The sequence below is a fragment of the Meles meles genome, chromosome 16, assembly GCF_922984935.1.
Source record: "Meles meles chromosome 16, mMelMel3.1 paternal haplotype, whole genome shotgun sequence".
Lineage (NCBI taxonomy): Eukaryota > Metazoa > Chordata > Mammalia > Carnivora > Mustelidae > Meles > Meles meles.
The window spans coordinates 15,022,947-15,043,554 of record NC_060081.1 but is presented as its reverse complement, the minus strand read 5'-3'; the positions used below and the strand labels follow the sequence as shown (position 1 = coordinate 15,043,554).

Sequence of the window (20,608 nt, the reverse complement as noted above, 5' to 3'; positions counted from 1 at the left end):
TCGGCCTCAGGAGCAGAGCAGTGCTTTTAATACCCGCTCATCAAGTTACCTATACCAGCCTGGATGTTTTCGGAGTTTTCCTTTAAATTCTACAGTATTTTTTTCAGCAATCTGACAATACACTGTGCGAAGCAGAAAGCCAACCTTTAAAACTGCCAGTGTGTTCCAATATTTTATTAAAATAGCATATTTAACCACCTTTATCCAAGAATCCGTTAACTTTGTCCCCCCACCCCCACCCCAAATACGCAGCACAACACAGTAGTGATTTCAAATATCCTGGATCGTGATAACCAACGGAAGTATTTCCAAGTCAAGTTTGCAACTAAAAACTAGACCTTGGAAAAATTCTGAATTAAAAGAAACATAAAGCTCTCAAACAGAATTCTTTAATCTGCCTGAAGAATAAATGCCGGTGTGTCACCCACCTGACAATCCTGCTCAATTTTTTGTTTGTTTGTTTGTTTTTGTCCTTTATGCATAGTATAATGTCTCATTTATAAGTACCCACTTTTATAAATAAAATTGGCATTTTTCACCCCATTTAATGTTCCTTTTCAGCTTCACAAAGAAACCAGTAAATAAAACTGTCAATGACAGTCACGACATGTGCTCTCGTAGCAAGATAAAAAACGTGAAAATACGCAAAGATGCATCTACCCTATTTTACATAAAAAGACAGATTTTAAAAAGTGCAAGGCAAAATTTGCAGTTTTCTGAGGGGAGTTTTTAGGCACATCCATTTCTTTAAAGCAAGCTTCAGAATGAAATTCCAGTTTGTTCTTCATGACACCTGTTTAAGTCTTTCTTTTAAAAAAAAAAAAAAAAAAGAAAAGAAAAAGAAAAAAAAAAATACATCCCATCAAGTGTGAAACGGAATCTCCCGTCCCGAGAAGTGAGGTTTTCAGTTATGGCGTGTCCGTCCTTTTTTTATCCTTGCGGGCTTTGGTTTGGGGATGTATTGATTATTTGCCTGGTACTCGAGTTCTTTACGGAAGTAGTGGATGGCTTTGTTTAAACCTTCTTCCAGTGGGACCTGTTTAAAGAGAGGGGAGAAGGGGAGACAAGGTCACTGATGCAGGAAACGCCAGACATCCCCGGGGCTTCGCAGGAAGAAGTGCTGACGGGCGAGCGCTCTGCCCTCTGCAGAGGCACTCACAGAACTGCGGGAGGCTCACCAGGAGACGGTCCTGCCAAAGCTGCTTTCAGAATGCACTGCGCGATTTGACAAATTTCACCCCTGACGGACAGAAGACAGGCTCTAATCCCCAGAGACCATGAACCACCTCTTGCTGATTTGGGGTCTATCCGGTTTGAATCAACCACAAAGAACGCCTGAAAATAATGCCTGCGAGTGTGTGCCTTTCTTTTGGAAATATATGATGGAGGCAGGGTGCCTTGGGAAGCACCTGTGTGACCCACACACCTCACTCTCTCACAGGACATTCACTCCCAGTGACCTAACAGGCCGAGTCTGAGAAGAAGCTATGACGACACCATGGAAGCCCACAGGAAACCCAAACAGCTGCCCATGAGAACAAGGGGACAAGTCAGGAGCGGAGCACTGCCAAGGGGCACCCGGAAACTAATGGGGGAGAAGGCTCTGTTACCTTGATGGTGGTGATGGCTTCACGGGTAGAGAAATACATAAAAACTTATCAAGTTGTACATTTTAAATACAGGCAGTTTGCTCTACGGACTGGCCTCAACAGTGCTGTCAGAAAGACGCGTATGGAAGAATCAGGATGGACACACGACTAAGCGCTTCTTTGGACAAGATCCCTCAAAAATTACCACTGAGCTGGAGCTAGCAGGAAGAGAGACTATGGTAGAGGCCTCATCTAAATGTGCTGGAATGTTACACATCGAAACTCCAGAACAATAAAAAACCTACATACCTCACTAAAATAAAAGCAATAGTTACTACACAGCGAGTGCACATTTAGCTTTTCAAAAAATATTTTGTTTAAAACACAGGGGCTCTACTTACAAAACGACCCATGGCAAATGCCTTCTCAAAACGAACACGTGCACTTGCTGCTTTGTGCGGCGGGAGTTCTTGGGTATGGTCTGGGCGTGACCATATTTCTAGTGCACGCGACAAATCCCTGTGGCCTTCAGATCCCTCAGATCTGTGGTTCCCAGGATAAAAAAAGATCGGACTGGGACTCTCGAGTTCCTTTACGACCCAACACTGTAGATTCCATTCACTTAGCTCTCTGGAGGGCAGCAGAAGAGAACACCTCAAAACACGACTGTGGGAGCTTTTTGGTATATGGACCATGTGGGGCTCAGGGTCCTGAACAAGTGCAGGGCGAGGGTCTGTCTGCACTCCTCCGACCAGTCAGTCCAGAGACAGGCCATCCCAACAGCAACTCAGCTGTCCTGAGTCCCCCAGAAGGGTCAACGACCAGGGAGCACTGACTCTCGCAGCGGGGGAGGGCACTAGACACGGACACCAGGCAAACCGTCACTGGCTCTCTCACCTCCCATCTGTTCTTCTAAGGGCCCATTCACCATTCTTAAAAATCGTCTACTGTCCTCTAAGAGGACTACGTGCCTCTTACATGGTATTTAAGCCTAATTCTTACGCCACCTCTTGAGTAACTTATGCTTCCCTGGGTATCTCCCACATCTACCTGCGGGACGCACGCTACTCTCGCTGCATTTCCCCGCAGGCCACAAGGAATCTAACTTAGTCTAGGAGCAACAGAAAGGTATGGAGGGTCACCGCTCCCCGGCCTTTGGTGTCTCACCCTTCCAACCTGGTGTTCCGCCTTCCTGGGAACTGGGGTGACCCCGCTTGCCCCGGTTCACACAGCAACCTCGCCCAGGCCTGCATGTCCAAGGGCATCCTGGGCCGAGTGGAGACCAGCAGGTCAGTCAGGGCGACCCAGGCCCAGAGCGCACATGGCCATTGCCCGGGACACTTCTTTCACGGAGTAAGCTGTGTGTGTGTGCACGTTTACAAAAGCAGACTCCACAGTGGGCTCCCGTGTCCCCGTCACAGAATGAGACACACAAAAGGAGAAGCCACAGAACAGGCTGGAGAAAACCCTACATCCTGTCCGCCCAAGCACGCCAGCGCCTGCAAGGACCTGTCGTGGGCCTTTGTCGATGGGGCAGCACCGGGCCCTGCACTCACCACGGGCTCCCACGCCAGCATCATCTTGGCTTTTCTGATGTCTGGTTTTCTTTTCTGGGGGTCATCCTGGGCTTCCGAGAGAAACTGAATCTCACTTCCACTACCTGCATTAAGAAAAAAGAAAGGTAAGTGAAGCACAAACCACTCCAGGTGGGGACTTTCACTGTAATCCTCAAAGCGAAACCCCTCCACGCAGTGAACAAGGCTGCAGGCGACGGAACGCATTTCCCACGGAGCCACTGAGTCACATGGGGGGCCGGACCTCTGGCCCCAAGAGAACTGGGTGAGAGGCAGTCCCTCCCGAGGAAAAGGGCAGGGCTCCCTAGCTGTCGGCCCCCAGCCAGACCACTCACCATCAGCTAACACAGCAGGCACGCGCACAGAGCCAGACTCCAAAGTCAGCAAAAGTGGCAAATGTCGTGTGCGGTCACCTGTGATGACGATGGCCCCAGGGAGCCACACCTGAGGCCGTCATGCACTGCAGGAGCCCCTGGTCCGGAAGTGGCCTGTCTGTCATCTTGTTTAACCAAGTAGAAAGCAGGAGGAAATGACCGTGGGCCAGTTCCTGGCTTATGCCTTACGGAAGACCCAACCCTTTATGCACCTGCAGGTGGGAGCTCTGAGCCAACACGTAAGATGTCCAGCTACTCTGCTGAGCAGACCACGTGCAGCAGGACAGAGAGCCTGGCTTGTCCAGCATCCTAGTGGGGCCCAGACCCTGCTGTCCAGCAGAAGGAAGCCACGCGAGGGACCACCGGCAAAGTCCTGCAGGAGAAACCCCCAGCAGAGGCCAGCCCTGAGTACAGAACCACAGAAAACACAGCAGTTGCTATTGTAAGCCTCTGCAGTTCAGGGTGGCATGCTACTCAGCCTTTCATAGAAGCACCGTGATTATTAATGCCTGAGGATCTTATCAAGATGCAGGTTCTGATCTGGAAGACACAGATGGGGTGTGTGATTCTGCATTTCTAACAAGCATCTGGGTGACGCCAAAGATGCTGGCCCGGGTCCCCACTGGGGGTAGAGGTTTTGGATGGCCTAGATCCCGGACAAACTGTTATGTGAACACATCCCTTCCTTACCTGGGAAAGCTGGGGAAGCAAATCTTGGGGAGGCTGCTGAGGCAACACAATTCTGCAACTGATGACTGAGGAAGACCAGCCCCCTTCCTGTCCAAGTGTCCAGAGCTGATAAGAACATGCTGGTAGATGACAGCTCCAAATCAGGAAGGACAGCCCCGAAGAATCAACTCAGCTGAGCAGGGGTATGGGCAAGCAGAGCGTCCTCCATCAGGCTTAGCCCCGTCTAGTCTAGGGAGCCACACTCCAGTCTGGTTGTGTCTTGTATCAAATGTCTAGATCAACCATGGAAAACAAAGCACCCTCCCCAAGAGCCAGACTTTCCAGAGCTCTAGTAAGCCTGCTGACGTGACAAAGGGCTCACCCCGCGTGCATGTGCAACACGAGGGCTGTCTGAAACACACAAGCTTCTTACGACTTTCAGAGCCCGCCCCTGGGGTTACTCCCAGTGTCTACACCGCCGCCAATCTGTCACCGCCAGGTTGGCCGGCACTGCCAAGAACATGAAAGTCGTCAACAGATTCCATCAGAAACACACAAGCTGGTACTGGGTACCACTCCCGCTTGGCTCTTAGAAATCTCATTGTCATGGCTGCCCATGTTTGGAAATCAAACACTTGTCGCCTGTGTGGCCCGATCTACACAGTCCCACCTCAAGCACTGGGAACAAATGCACTCCTCCCACTCTGCCACCGGCTGATGTGCTCATGAACACATCCTACCCCCTGCATCGTTATCTTTCCATTACATAATTAAAGAATCAGAAGACAATTAAGTGTTCCTGATAAAGTTCTGCTTTTTATCCAATGCAATTAGCTTGTATTAATTACACATTTTCTAATCAGGTTGTTATTAGCTGATAGGGTGAGTGCTGCCAATTTCATTCAGCGACGTGTCGGTCTTACTTACCAACAAGGCTTTTAATTAACTGAGCAAACTCTAGGATTGTGTGCTCTTCCGGGTTCCCCTAAGGAAGAAACAGCTGCTGGTTATAAGTGTAGTCACAACAGCAGAGACCCCCACGCAAACCACATGCATGTCTTCCAAGCACCCACGGGCTGACTCCCGGCATCTTGGAAAATCATGAGACTTCCGCCCCTTTGTGTTTCCTCGGGTACTTCCTGATCGGGATGATGACTGATCCACCCAGTGAAGGGCTAAACTGTGTCTGGTCCTGCTTTTGTCCTCTAGACTAAGTGTCTGTTGACAAGAATGCCCCTCGGCTAGGTCAGGATCTTCTAATATGGACACATGGTATGTGGCCAAGAGACAGGACAATTTCTGTATCTAATGTTACTGTAACTGCACTGTCACTTTGCATAAAAGTTTGGGTCTGCAAAACGAGCTCTCCTAAGACAATATAATTCCCTCGGGGTACACTGTGTCAACAACTTGAGCAGTAACAGACTTGCAAACTTGCACATGGGAGCAGTAAAGGAACTGAAATGCACTCGGCAGATGAGGGCTCTGGATAGCCAGAGGGAAAGCCTCCATGTGGTTTATAGTGTGAGCATGCCCTTAGGGGACATCAAAAAAAGCCATTTTCTCCTTCCTTGCATCACACAAGACAGCGGCCACTGGCCCTCTTCCCTTCCTAATCCTGCTACTCTTACTTGCCACCCCCACCCCCATCGTAAGAGACCACCGTCAAGTGTGACAAACAGGTGTCCCACATACACTGCACTTCCAACTTCCTGGTCTGGCCTGAAGCTGGCAGGGACCAAGTCCTACATGTGAGCACCAAGAAAGAATTGACTCGCAAAGTGAAGTGATGGGAACTGGAGAGGGAGGGGCCCGTCTTTGCCAGGGCTATTCGCAGACACTCTTCAGACTTTGGAGAACAGGTTTCTACCAGGGATGGGAGCTCTCGAAGGGCCCTGTGTCAAGGCCCCCGTGGAAAGAAAGAAGGAACCCAGTATCTAAAGAAAAGACTGTGGCTCCTTGGGGAGTGGGGGACGTCACTGACAACACCCACATTTTAAAGGGCCTGGAGCAACACCCAGGGTGAAGGTGGCATGGCCTTGACAGTGTCAGGCAGGTAAATGCTCGGAAGCAAGTGAGGCTCCCAAGACATGTCTCATTCTATTTCTCATTTCATGTTTCTTGAGAAGTGCACGAAGAAGCGGTCAACAGCCCGGCAAGGGAGTTACGCCTCCACTTTCCTATTTTGTAAGAACTCCCTCCCAACTCAGAGAAAACAGATGCAACAGAGCCTGTTTCCAATTGCTGGTTACAGAGAGAGGTTTTTGAGTAAAGTGGTTTTGAGGAATCAGCAGGCATGGCCACCCCTGTGGACCTTAAAACGTTGTAGGAAGCCGGAGAGGTGGTTTTTGGGAGAAGCACCTGAAGCTGACTCCCAGGTTTGCCAAGAGGAGGGGAGGGCTCCCGATAAGCTAATGTCAGGGGCCACTGGCAGGAGCAGAACACCTAGAATGATGGGCAGTCTGCACCGGACACTTCACGTTTTCAATCAGATGGAGTGAAGTTCTTCACAGGACAGGGAGTGAGAGGGCAGGAAGACTCCAGACATGAACGTGAACTCTGGCTGAGAGCTGGGGAGGAGGGGACTCAGAGGCTATGACCCTGCCTTCCCAATCCTTGGAAAGTTACCCAACTGTGGCCGCATTGGACTAGCTTGAATGGCCCCCACCCTGAGAAGTAAGGCCAGTGGGTAGCTCACAGAGAACGAGATTTTAGTTCTAAATATAAGGAAACGCTTCCTGCCAGTGAGAACTGGCCAGAGACAGAATAAAGTCCTTTGAAGAGACACACGTTCACCAAGCAATACAAGTGCTTAGAACCACGGAGCAAAAGAACCTTACGATCCCTCCAACAGGGAGACTCTGGGGCCCTAGGAAGCCACAAAGCAGAAGCAACAAAGGAGCCCCGAGCAGGAGGCTGAACTACAGACATGATCAGAACCTGGGAAATGTTCGTAACCTCCTCGATCTAAAGCTCACTTAATTCTCCGGGAGATCAGATGACACCAAACAACGGAGAAAGGAACGCACACAAAAACCGTCTATGGACTGCCATCAAAGGCTTTCACAAATGGCTGGACCCAGGCCCTTCAGGATGACGGTGATAAACACTCACCCACGCCGTGCAGACGTGCTACTCCTTGGCGCACACAGATTTGGGGTTTCTCCCCCTCAGCAAGCAAACACACGCACAAAAATAAACCAAAGGCTGCGGCTCTTCATGGTTTCACAAAAGCATGAAACTCTGGCCTGTTCCGGGGGGCGTGGGAGGAGCGGCCGTACTCACCAGATTGACCGGGCTGCTGACGTTGCTGTTCATGAGAGCCACGAGGCCGTTCACCAGATCGCTGGAAGAGAACGGAAGGCCGGGTCAGGTGCCGCCCGCTGCAGGCCTGCGCCACCTCCCGGAAGAGAACCAAACCCCACATGGAAAGCCGATGCCAAAACAAAATCCTGCAAATAAGCGGCGTTGGGAATGCTCAGGTACTCATGGGTGATGATATGAGGTCTGGGATTCGCTCGCAGCGTGTGGGGTGTAGATGGCTAAACGGGAAACGGGAATGGAAGCGAAATGGGCAAGTTCTTTACTTCCGTCTACTTCTGAAACCCTTTAACGACTGAAGAATAGAAATAAAAGAGACAAACGCCCCCAAAAGATGGTGTTAATACAGCTTCTGATGTTTAAACGTGAGCCCACGTAGCTGGTCCATATGAAAAAGCAATGATTAAAAAAAAAAACAACAGTTCCGACCCACTGAAATGAGTGCGCTCCAGTATGTAATTCTCATACTGGTAAATCACAGATAAAGCCAAACAACACAGTGTTGAAATCAACCGGACCGCTGCTCCCTACGCCCTCACCTTCGATTCCCCCCTGAGCCCCCAGCCGCCCCCCCAGGACTCCTCGCACGGGACGGACGGCGATCTGGGTGTTTCAGATGGATCGTGACCGACGGGGCCATGGAGGTGAAGAGAAGTAAGCAAACGTTCGCTTACCAAGGTTTGGTTCTTATTTTCAGAGGCTTTTAAAGTGTGACTCTGTCAAAAAAAAGTTACTTCGTAAAAATGACACCTCACTGCTGCTCACAAGCTCATTCTCTATGTCTGCTTTTCGTCAGCCGTACTTCTCAGAAGGCTCTGAAAGCTCTGTTCTGCTGATCCAAACGCAGTCTGTGCTGAAACCTTCCCCTCCTCCTCCGACATTACCAGCAAGGAGCAGGTTGCTACGGTCAACTTCAAAACAGAACCCGTTTTTGCTTTCCTTTTCGTCCGAGAAAAAAAAATTGGGGGAGGGGGAGCGAGATATTTGGCAAACAAACTATTTTCTGAATTTTTGTTTCTGATGATTGGGTGTTTTAAGTGAATATCCCTAAAGTCCGATACAGTCTCATAGATCAAGCACAGATTTCAGTAACTGCTGACTTCAGAGGACTTTTCTAGAAACCCGCAAAAAAAAGTCACTTCATCACGATGGCAGTAATTAGTATTATATTCCATCACAACATGTCTCTCATGGCACAGGTCTCTGCATATTCGTCAGAAGACGTTAAAAGCTGCCATTCACCAGCATCCACAATCCATTTTACTACGGAAACGGGGGCGGGAGGCATCCACATGAAGCCAGAAGACAACAGATTCGCACAATCATCCTCACGGGGCGGGGCGGCATATCTTTTATATCATCAAAATGGCAACTCTTAAGGTCAAAATTGCATAGATCACACCCATTTAACCTGAAGCTCTTTAAAAGTGTCATTTTGACAAAGTGACTTTTTAACAACAACAACAAAAGGACAGCATGCCTTTGTTATGGGGATGAGGCTGTAACCTGCCCGGGAAAACATCAGACACAGTCATGCCAAGATGTGAATGCGGATGGTATGGTTACCCGGACCTCAGGAGCCGGGAAATGCCGCTTCAAGGCAACTGTGGATTCTGGACGCAGTTGACTTAGTGAGGGAACTAGAGATTCACACATTGTGCACTTTTAACTACATTAATTGTTTCTTTAAAAAACCCAGCTTCTTAAAACTAGCAAAACTGTACATTATCTCAGTGGAGTCCTGAGTAACAAAACCAGGAAGTGGGAGAGCTGTGCGAGCTTGGTACGTCCTAGAAGCACATGAGGGCAGGATGTGCCCTGCAGGCCCGTTCGCCCCTGAGCTGGGCTGGCGTGCAGCCTGTGCGTCACTGCATTCTTAACATCTTTTTATTACCAGCAGAGAAAGTCTGCTTTTAAATAAATTTTGCATGTGCTGCCTTTGAAGTCAGTGAGCACAGTTAAGGAGAGGGAGCTCTAACCGCTTTGCCGTTTACTGCCATCTCTCATGAGCTGTCCTGGCCAGAGAAGTCTGGGCACCACCAGTGAGGTGGAAATCACAGACGACCGCACAACTCCCTCATGATGTGCACAGACCGGGGGCGGGGGGTGGTTAGGTGGGAGAAAGTGTGTTCTTATGAGAAGATAGTACTCAATACACAAAGTCCGGTTAAGATGGTCCAGATACAGAAACGTGACTTGATGACTTGTCTCGGAGCACATGGTTCCCATGGTAGGTGCCTTGAAATGAAAACAGCCCTAGAGGGATCCTGGTATTTCCTGGTTAAGTCTCTTCTTGGGATATTTGGGCACCAAAGTGTGCCAGTTTTATTTTACCCCCAGGCTTTGCATCCTGCTTGGCAAGACACTCATGGCTAGGGAGGAAAAAACACTGACTGTGATATATGTTCATTCATAGCTTTCTTTCAGACAAAATGTGACAACTGACACTTTGGGGGGACAAAGTCCACAGTGGCTGCTTCAAATTTTAATTAATTAATTATTATTGTTATTATTTTTTGCTAGCAGTTCTTTTTCTCAAAGAGACTTCTCCCCAGGATTCTCGCATAATCCAACAAAAGTCTATGTGGCCACTGTGGCTGAGGCGGCCCAGACGTGCACCCCCACTGCACCACTTCCCGGTTACAGGACCCTGGGATGGCCTCAGGACACACCAGAAGCAGCATTTTCCAACTGACAGGCATTCCTGGGTATTTATGTTACAAGGTGAAAACATAAGTTACTAAAATATAGAACTGGATTTTACAATGAAACCTGTACAGAATTCATAGTAACAGTGTCATGGGGGGAAATATTTTGTTCTATGTGGGTGAATATGGGGTAAACTCTTTTCCCAGAATCAAACTGCATTTTAAAATGCCACCAACTGAACTGACCAACAAGCCCACGAGACTTAGGATTAACGAGAAAAGGATAATAACTACCACCGTGACTGTGAGACGAGGTTCTCAAATGTATTTTTATCCACATAAAATCTGACATAAGTACAGTCTACCTTATCTTTCCCTTAATGAGGACAATCTTCCCCATCTCAGAAAGCCGCGTTTAAAGTGGGTTGGATTTCAGCACCTGTAGATTTGCGGGTTTAGATTAAGGACAGCTGTCCAGCTGGTGTGATCTGAAATCAAGTCACCCTCAGGAACTGGGCAAGTTTCCCTAAGAAACACTAGGGGGCAGTAAAAGATCAGCACATGAGTCATAAATGGCACAGACTTACACGTACACCTTTTTTTTTTTTTTTTTTAAGATTTTAAGTAATCTCTACACCCAGCCTGGGGCTGGGACTCACAACCCAGGGTTGCATGTTCCAGCAGCTGAGCCAGGCAGGAGCCCCTAAAATTTTACCGTTTAAACAGAGAACCCCAAAGGCTTTCCCATCTGAAAATTAAAATGGACTTTTAACCATGCCATGGTAGAGATGTGAAAATAATGCACATATCCAAGAGATGCGGGCCGTCTGGTCTGCGCCACCTGCCGGAAGCAGTGTGGAGGCCAGCTGCCTTACCTGACGTACTGGAACGCCCTCGTCTGCGACCCGGACCCGTACACCTAGGAGGAGAGCAACAGTTAGGCCTCCCGAGAAAGCCACACCGTCATGGGAAAACGGGGTTCCTTTAAACTCCAGGGGCACAGACTGACCTCAGAACGGAGGCCGAAGGGCCAGCGATACCACAACTCACTCCATACTTCCGAGTTATGCCCCAAGAGTGGGACAGTGCGTGCATCCACGTACCGGACTGTCCTTCCACGTCAGCAGTGGAAGGAGTTGGCATCTGTTCCTGTCTTATGACATGGCAGGGACCACGTTAGCCCGGTAGGGTGACAGACGCACATGCAAGCAGGAGGCATACCCAGAACCGAGTCCTATACCCTGACGGCCCATCAGAACAGCCTGGGCGCTCAGTCAGACTAGCCCAGAATCTCCAGGGAGGAGGCGGCGCGGGCGCCTTGGTACTTGGACAGCCCCGGGTGAGTCTAACATGCAGCTGAGTCTCAGAACGACCCAGGAAACTCTGGACAGGAGACAGAGGTGGAGGAAGGAACGGGGAGGCCCACGCGCGCCATTTGTGTCCCCGTGTGCTGCCACGTCTCCACGCCTGTACTCCGGTCCTTTCCTCCACAGACCCTCTTGTCTACATGTTCTTTCCTGGTGGCACTTCTCTGGCTCATTCTGCCAGCCAGAATGAAGGGATCTGTCCTCTGTGCTCAGCCATCCTCCCCTCCTCCAGACTCTGCCACTCATACTTGCTTCCCACGGTGAGCTCCAGGGACAGGCGCGGTGTCTGATGCACCTGCGCCCCAGGCACCCCGCATAGCACCAGAGCTCCACAAACACACACTAAACAGCAACCTGGTGGGGTCTGTGGTGCATGCCACTTGCTTAGAATGGAGAGACTGAGGCAGAGGCTCTTCGAGGCACTCCCTCACCCTTACAGAGAAGGGGGACCCAGGGCATTGTTGTTTGCTTGCTTGCACTGGTGGAAAGGGAGCAGCTGGGAGGAGGGACCGCCTTCTGGAACAGCCTGAAACCCACCTAGAACAGAACGACACTGATGCCTCCTGTCACTGGCCACCTGACGCCAGAGAGGAGCCCGACGCCAACAGCTCTACGGCACGTACCAGCCCCCACTGGCTTTCCAAGAGGGCTCCTTAGGGCTCAGGCCACCAGATTGGAGAAGCAAATGGGAAGGAACAGGAAAGGGAAGAAAAAAATGCCTCATAGGTACCCGCTGTCTTTTTCATTTTTTTAAAAGCAGGTTTAGAAGGCGGCTTTTGTTATCTTTTTTTTTTTTTTTTAAGATTTTATTTATTTGACATAGGGGCAGGGGGTTGAGAGCAAGCACAAGCAGGGGGATGGCAGGCAGAGGGAGAAGCAGGCTCCCCGCTGAGCAGGGAGCCCAATGCGGGACTCGATCCCAGAAGCCTGGGATCATGACCTGAGCCGAAGGGGGACGCCCAACCGACTGAGCCACCCAGGAGTCCAGGCTGCTTTTGTTATCTTCAAAAGCGCTCACATATACACCTTTACCTACTTAGGCAGAGCCCCCCGCAAGAAGAGGCTGGGGAACTGACTTACAGAGGCTTCTGCCCACAAGGCACAGGTACAACAGCCAGACCCTGCCCAGGGACACTGAAGAAAGTGAGCAAGCCTCTCAGAAGCAGACTCACCCTTCCTTGGCGGGTCTGCCGGAACCCCACCGCCTGGTCTTGCTAACCCTTCTGATACCTTTGGGCAAGTCAGAAAGGAAACCATGGGCTGAGGAAGTAGGAAGGAGGATTGGGGTGGGGGAGGTCTGTCCACTACTGCATCATCCTGGAAATCCCCCTGCGCCCGAGGAGCCCTGCAGGTGGGACACTGTGTAATTTTTTGTACAACCTTGTTACGGATGAGGTCATGAGAGCTCTGAGCACTGTAGCACCCAGCGTCCAGGAGAGTAAAACCTACCGTGACTCCAAGTTCAGGAATCTCTTCCTCACCCCCTGCATCAATAATTTCAGAACCGCCTGTGGCTCCAGCTGTCAACTGTGGCCCACGGCAAGCTGGCTCTGAGCCATTCTCCCGTCTCATTATAAAGCATCAGATTTGGGCAACACCCATCAGCAGTCTGATGTACAGCATCCTTGATGCACAGGTGTGTGGGTGTGGAGCTATGCTTCTGGTTCCCTGCATGGACCTGCCGTTCCTGGGTGTGCTTAGGGTCCCTGAGGGTCCTGACACTCCTCTGTCTCCTTTCTTTGCACCTTCCCACCATGCCTGGCCAGGAGGTCTGCTGCTGTGGGCCGCCAACATTCACAGACAGCCCACTGCCTATGCAGAGCAACAATGAAAGCTTGGTGTTGGCTCCCATCAGGCCTCCAAGCTGTGATGCCCGGGAGCTGAGCCCGCAGACAAACACGCAGGGGCAGTGCTCCGACCCATCGGGGGTGTCAGAAGGAACACGACTCAGTGCTGTGTGCTGGCTGAGCCCACAGCCAGGGGGAAGTAAGAGGGCTGCCAGGGTTAGGACTCTGAAGAATCACCTTCTCAATGAAAGGAACAAGAGAGTCATGCTGGCGACATTCAGTGGCTTGAATGTCACAAACTGTCAGAGACCCAGAGGGTTAGAGTCTCATACTGGGAAGCCCCAAAAAGCTCTTGAAGACTGAATTAATCGGCGTCTGCAGAGGGTTTCACACGCCTTGTTCCGAGCGTCCTTCTGGGTGGGGGGTGGGAGGGGGAGTGATGCCCAGAGGGCCAGGCTGTGTTCAGGCACCCCTCACTACCTGACAACATCACCATAAGGCTTGAGGGGCCTAGAGCTGAGATGCAGGCACCCGTCATCAGGGGGAAGCTCAGGCTGCTCCCTTCAGGTCCAGGGTCTAAAGGCCCTTAGGAGCACTCTTTTGCAGATACCCTGAATAGGAGGCAGCAGGAGCACTGCAGGGGAGCACCACAGGGGAGCACAGAGAGCATCATAGGGAGCTTCCCCAGGAGCATAGGGAACGTGGAGGGAGGAGGGGGCGGGGAGGCATGGGGAGTACTATAGGTCAGCATGGGGAGCACTATGCCAACCCCAACCCCACAGCTGGGCCTCAAGTGGCTCCATGAATAAGGGCCCAAAGTTAGGGATCACTTCCAATACCGCAATGCAGATACAAAGGGTAAATAAGATGTAGACTTTGGTCTAAGACTTTGGTCTAAGAAGTATGGTTTCTCCAAAATTTCCCTCTAGAAAATACAGCAAGGCTTTTTTAAAAAGATACAGACCGTGACTCAAACCCCAATTCTGCCACATCTGGAAAAATCCACCTCAATCAAGTTGTTCTCTCTCATCTGCAAACTGGAATAAATCACGATAAGGTGATAAAACAGAATTAAACCATAATGCTCACATGGGTACGCATGCACGAGGGCTTTGACTGAATGGTGAACTCCAGTCTCTTCAAAATACACTTAATGAGCTAGCTCTCCCTGAACCATACCATTTATTTTCTAGACCTTGTAAACGAGAACACAGTATTTTCTGAGCTTCTGTGTGCTCAAGCTAGTACGTAGCTTCTGTGCTTGACTTGCAGAACTCAGCAAAATCCTCCCGGAGTGACCCTGACAGACCTCTGTGACCCAAGATGCGGGGACAGGCCCAAAGAATGAAATCTGCCCTGAGGTAAGATAACAAAGGGCTTCAGGAAAAAGCAGCTGGAAGGCAAGTGATGACAGTAACCCAGCTTGGAAAAGGGAAGGCGGGACACTGAGGGGCCATGACAGAGGTCTTCAGGCTTGGAAAGAACATGCTGGAAACAGAGCAGGAAAGGAAAGGATGAATGGACCTCCCTATTCTCCCTCCTTGCTAAACCAAGTGTACCCGAAGCGGGGCTGGACTAAGAGTCACGACCCATGGCCCACTCCTTCAGAACTTCTCCTCAGAGCCGTCTGACAGAAGCAAGAGATGCCATCTCAGCGGGACAGCAAAGGATGAAGGGTGAGCGGCGTCATCAAAACACTGAGGGGACACAGAATTCTGTGTGACAAGAGGGACCACACATTTCTGAAAGGCTTCCCTGAGGACTCCTGCCACCAGAGGCGCCTAGAGAAGACGAAACGCGGCCTGTTTTGGACTAGCTGCAGCCCTGCACAGTACCAGCCACCCGGCTCCTGGGTCCCCGGCAACGCGGCGACAACACATGAGTTATCACCCGCTGCCCACAATGGGTGCTTTCTTGGGCGGGCCCACCTGACCCGGGCCCTGGCTGCTGCCCAGGAGGCAGTCAGTCAAGAAGCCTCAGAAGGCTTTTAACAGTTTGCTCTGCAAACAAAGCAGCTCTGATCGCGAGTGTGAGGAGAGTTAGTGAGGGCAGGGGCTAAAAAAGCTCCGAGAGTGTCCCTGAGGGTGAGGAATTCTCCACCAAGCAGCTGGGCTGCAGGAACGCTTGGGACCCCAACAGCAGGCAGAAGGGGAGCATGGATGAAGCTTTGCCTTACAATCACACTACAACCACTGCTTCCAGAACAAGCCCCAGAGCACTTGCGTTCCTCAAAAAGGCCAGCGGACACTATAATCCCAATCCTCAGCTTGACCAGCATTTATCACACGCTGCCTGGATGCCAGGGACCCTCCTGGCAGCTGGGGACACAGTCATGAATGAAACCAGTTCCTGATTTCAAAGAGGGGGGTTGGGGGCTGGAAAAATAGTATTTCAGGCGCTGAGAAGTGGAAAACAGAAGGCATGGTTAGGAGGGGTAGAGTGGCGACTGGACGTCATCACATACAGAATGGGCCAGTGCTCCCCTAATGAGAGGATGACTGAACAGGGAGATCCCTGGAAGGAGCATGCTCCTCGGACAGTGGGAGCGGGGTGCTGGGCTTACAGGGTGCCAGGGGCGAGGCTGGGGTGCACAGGGAGGCCCGTGAATATGCTCCCTGCAGATGGGAAAGCCCCCCAGAGCTGGTGCTTTTCTTTAGAGGCTCCCCTGGCTGCTGGGTGGAGAGCCCCTGACAGGGAGAATGAGTGGCTAGGAGGCTGGGGCAATAAACTGGGGGCACATGGCAGTGAGGCCTGGGGGAAATGGGAGAAGAGGTGGACAGGGCCAGATCCTGGAACTTCTTAGGGCAAGACCACCAGGTATATACCACTGCAGCATTATGTGGTGTGAGAAGGAGAGAAGCCAGGGTGACCACGGCATGGCCATCTGCAGGCCCTGAGGCTAGCAGCTGGTGAGGGAGGGGAGAGCAGGAGCACGGCACTGGCACCGTGAGGTGGGGTTTGGATCCACCTCCCCCTGCAACGTGTTTGGCGAAAGTCACCTGGAGCGTGTGTCTTACCCTGGTGGGGGGGGGGGGGCAGAACATTTTGTAACAGGCTAAGCTTTTTGTTCTGAATTGGCCTCAAGGTAGCTAACCCACCCAAGAAGAAACGTGCACCACGGAGAACTGTGATCAAGAGAGGACACCGGCGGCCACTGTCTGGCCACGTGAGCTTGGGCGACTCCTCTAGCCTCTACGCTTCAGTCTCCCCATCAGGACAACAGGCTAATAACAGAAGCTGGGCCCCACACATCTGCTGTGAGCGCTGAGCGAAGTGAATTAATGGACATGAACATCATTGAACAGAAAACAGTAAACTTACTCTACCGGGAGACAGACAGGCGGATGCATATGGACGCAGAGCTGTAACTTTCGCCTTTGGAATCCACCCGGCTGATGAGCAAACCCCCTGTGGTTTTCAGAGTAACAAGATGGGAACAAGTATATGGATGCCAACCCAACACTAAGCCCGAGAGGACGCAGAGGGCAGAGGGCTGCAAGAGGATGCGGAGGCAGACGGGAGGAGGAAGAACGAGAAAAGCAAGAGAACAGAGGAGCTGGAAGAGGAGAGAAAGAGAACACCAAGAATTCAGCAAAACCAAAGAAAACCAACCAAACTGATTCAAACCAAATTTGAATCAGCAAATCCTTCGTAGAGCAGGAGAGAGCCACTCCTCCCCGAGGAGGGGACAGGGGGTGGTGGGGACGTGTGGAATGAGCTGCCCACCCCAATGTAACTGAACCACTGACCCTAGACTATCAAGGTCCAGAACCTGGGCTCCAGAAGGCTCCGAGGTTGACTGTGACCAGCAGAGGGCATGCTTCTGGGCATCACCAAGAAAACCACCAAACCCTGCCCCAGACACCTCACTTCTCAGCAACCTGAGGGGCACCGAGGATACATATGGCCCTGGCTACAGCTCATGGGCCAAGGGAACGTCTGGAAAGGTCTTTGCCAGCAGGCTGGCATGAGAAGACGCACTCTAAGGCCCAGTCTGCGTGTGCCAGGCTGCAGCCCACGCACTAGCAAGGCCACCTGGGCTCCGTGGCTCCTCTTCTGGATTCCAGCCCTGCGCCTTCCCTCCTTGTCACTAAGGGAAGCGGGATGGACCCAAGGCAAATGGGCGACTTCAGGAAAGCAGCTGCCCAAACCAAGAGGCACTGCTCCTTTGTTGCTTGCTGGCAGACTGCCAACTCTTTCTCTACCCCCCGACCCCGAACCCCTCTACCCGTACTCCGAGGCCGGCACCTACCGTAAGCGGCTCTCCCTGCAGCGCCTGCAGGATGAAGTTGCTGACGACCCGGCCGTCGTTCATGTGCATGCGTGGCCCAAAGGTGTTGAAGATCCTGGCCACGCGCACTTCAACGCCTTCCTGGAACAGGAGAGGAGGGTGTGGGGTGCAGTTATTTCACCTCGTCTTTCCGGCGCCTGGACCGTAAATAAGTCTGAAAACGCCCTGCTTTTCGCTCCCAGATGAAAGAGGCTTTCTGCCTGTGTCTACACAACACGTTCACTAACAAATCTGAGCACTGCACAGAGTTATACCAAACTCGAATGTGTCCCCGATTCCACCCCCATCGAGCCACGGGCAGAGAACCTGAGAGGCAGCAAACAGTACAAAGGAAAGAAACGTTTGCCGAACACTTTTTCCTCAGTAAGTAAATATCTATTTCCTAAATAGGACCATGTCGTGCATACTCTTTTATAACCTTCTTCACATGGTATTTTGCCCAAGTTTACTAGTCAACAGTAATTTTAAATGTCAATGAATGTTTAGTAGCTGATGCGAAGAAAAACAAACAAGGTCTTTATCCTGGAAAAGGAGGGACAAACACGCATTCTTAAAGAGGCACACTGCCCTACACCCCCAATCTGTTCCAATGGGAAACAGACTTGTTTTAGTGAAAAACTAAAGACAATGCAGCGCCCCCTACAGGCTACTGGCTACAAGGCCCGGAGAGATGGGTGCCAACATTGAGAGCAGCTGTCTCTACTTGGATTATAGGTGTTTATTTTCTTCTACGTGTTTTTTAAATGTTTTTGTTACAATAAATATGTATTACTTTCTTATCAGGAAAAGTATATTTCAAAATATGTAATAGTGAAAGTAAGCTTTTTAAACCCCCAAAAGACTTCTTGAAACTCTCTCATGCAATTGTTAATTTCACAGGCTGCTTCTTTATGAACCAAAAGTTTATACATGTTTTTATCACACTCCAAACTAGTGGACTTTCACAGCGTCCCTCTGTCTGATCTGTTTCACCCATCAGACTACAGACGTGCATTTTCCAGGTGTCCGAGGGCAGGCAGGATGGCAGGGTGAGGCTCAGGGGCTCGTGTGCCCTCCAGCCCCACTTCCCCTAGCTCAGCGCTACTGCACTTGGGAGAGGAGCGGTACTCCCCTCACAGGGGCTCACAAAAAGCCAGTCCCTGCATAACCCTTGGCACAGGCCTTGTAGTGAAAAGCAGTAGTTGCTACTGTTGTCTCTACTCATCCAGAAAATTTTCTTTTCTAATTTTACCGCTTCAGGTCTGGCACAGGCTGGGATCCGAACGACCCTCAATGAACAGGGCTGACTTAGCACAGACTTCTCCACCGGTGTAATGAGTGAGAAGTGACGAAGTGCAGTGTCTCAAGGACCCATGTGGCCTCCGTGTGGTTGGAGGCACCCGCTGGCCACCTCTGCCCCCAGAAGCCTCATCTCTGCCCAAGTTACTAGACAAACACAAGCAGTTTTTATGGGCACCAATATCTGAAACGGTCGGGAAACATGGATCCAGCACGCAGCTAGCTCACTTCTAGGAACCAGACGGCTGTATTTTTGCTGATTCCTCCCAGCAATGCATTATAATGCTCCTGTGAGCTATTCAGAGTTTTAGGATTAAGTTATGAACTATAATCCTAGGTCCAAGATTAAGTCAATTTGTTTCTCTGCTGGACTACCCAGAGAGTATTTATTTCCAAAATGGGGGGTGGAGGCAAAAGCAGAGATATTGATCCCAACAGAGAAGAACTCAAAAAGTATCCACTTGCGTTTAATTGTTAAGATGAAGAAAGAATTAGAAGTAGATGAATAGGGTGTTATTCCAGAAAAAGACTGGAAAAACCTCAACAGATTTACAAGAGTCAAACCAATATGCCCAGCAGGAGGAAGCCCGGTGAGCCCAGCAAGGTTTGCAACCAATCAAATGCTTTCCTCCCTCTGGACTTCTCTGTCCTCCAGAACCACCTTCCAGAACATGGCCTCATAGAAGCTGCATTCTGCAGACATGAACTGGCCAGTGTACATGGGCTTGTTTGTTCTGGTTTTCCCCTTTGAACTGTGAACTTAGGTGTTACAGGACAGCGTCTCAGGACCAGCACAGCTACTGGGATAGCCACCATGCGTTTCTGACCACTCCGGCTCTCAAACTCAAATGAAATAAACATAAACCCAAGGCTCCCTCAACTGAAGACCTGCTCTCCTCTCACACTCTGGCATCTCCTAGAGTTTGTGTACTACTTCATCAGGACACAAAGGCCACCCCCAATCAGCATGCACAGTTCAGCAGCCCTCATCCCCTGGGATCCTGCTGGGGCCCCAAGTAGGAGGGCAGACCCATCAGCAGGTACCGGCACGACTGGCACGTGGCAGCCCAGTGGGTGTTCACATCCACACTTGGAAGGAAAGTATAATGACTCCCTACCTCAGGCCTGAAGAAAGGGTCAATGTCTGAACCAAAGCCTGCTTCCCTGAATGAAAACCCAGTAGGTGCCCAACAGGCGGTGATGCCTCTTCAGCGAGACCCTCCTCTGCAGGACCAATGAGCAAACACATGCGCCAACTCTTTACCTCACAGTCAACGTTCCATCTGCTGGGGGCAGGGTCCTGCCGACTACCAGGCTGGTGCATATCTGAGTTTCCACCACAGCACAAGGCCGGGTCTCTGCACACTCACACACACAACACTGATTCAGGAAAGGAACTGCTGGTCATTAAGAAGGGTTGGGTTTCACCGTGTCCATGGTTTGGTCCCGGGTGGGGCTCGGGAGTCATTCACTTATGATTCCGAGCACCAAGAAGTTTTTATGAAGCGTCAGGACGACTCCTCCAAGTCTGAGGCACAGCGACATAGAACATACAACCAGAAGCAACTTCAGAGAAGACACCGCTCAGGTGCCACTCGAGTGAGTGTATGTCAGCACACACAGGGAAGGAGCACGTCGCTTGCCTGATAACTGGGCTTCAGAAACAGTGGCCAGGCTACAATGTCATACAACCCCAGCTGGGTGAGCTGC

General features: G+C 50.9%; 1 protein-coding gene across 2 annotated transcripts in view; it reads right to left on the bottom strand.

The window, feature by feature from the left end:
* Positions 1-529: 529 nt before the first annotated feature.
* Positions 530-20,608, bottom strand: part of UXS1 (UDP-glucuronate decarboxylase 1) — a 90,190-nt gene continuing 70,111 nt past the window's right edge. For both annotated transcript variants that reach the window (XM_045981367.1, XM_045981369.1), the window contains exons 10-15: positions 17,582-17,701; positions 11,051-11,094; positions 7,492-7,552; positions 5,134-5,191; positions 3,146-3,249; positions 530-1,036 (exon numbers count right to left, since the gene is read on the bottom strand). In XM_045981367.1, coding sequence (XP_045837323.1) covers positions 905-1,036; positions 3,146-3,249; positions 5,134-5,191; positions 7,492-7,552; positions 11,051-11,094; positions 17,582-17,701 — 519 coding nt within the window. In that variant the 3' untranslated portion in view covers positions 530-904. The remainder of the gene's footprint in view (positions 1,037-3,145; positions 3,250-5,133; positions 5,192-7,491; positions 7,553-11,050; positions 11,095-17,581; positions 17,702-20,608) is intronic.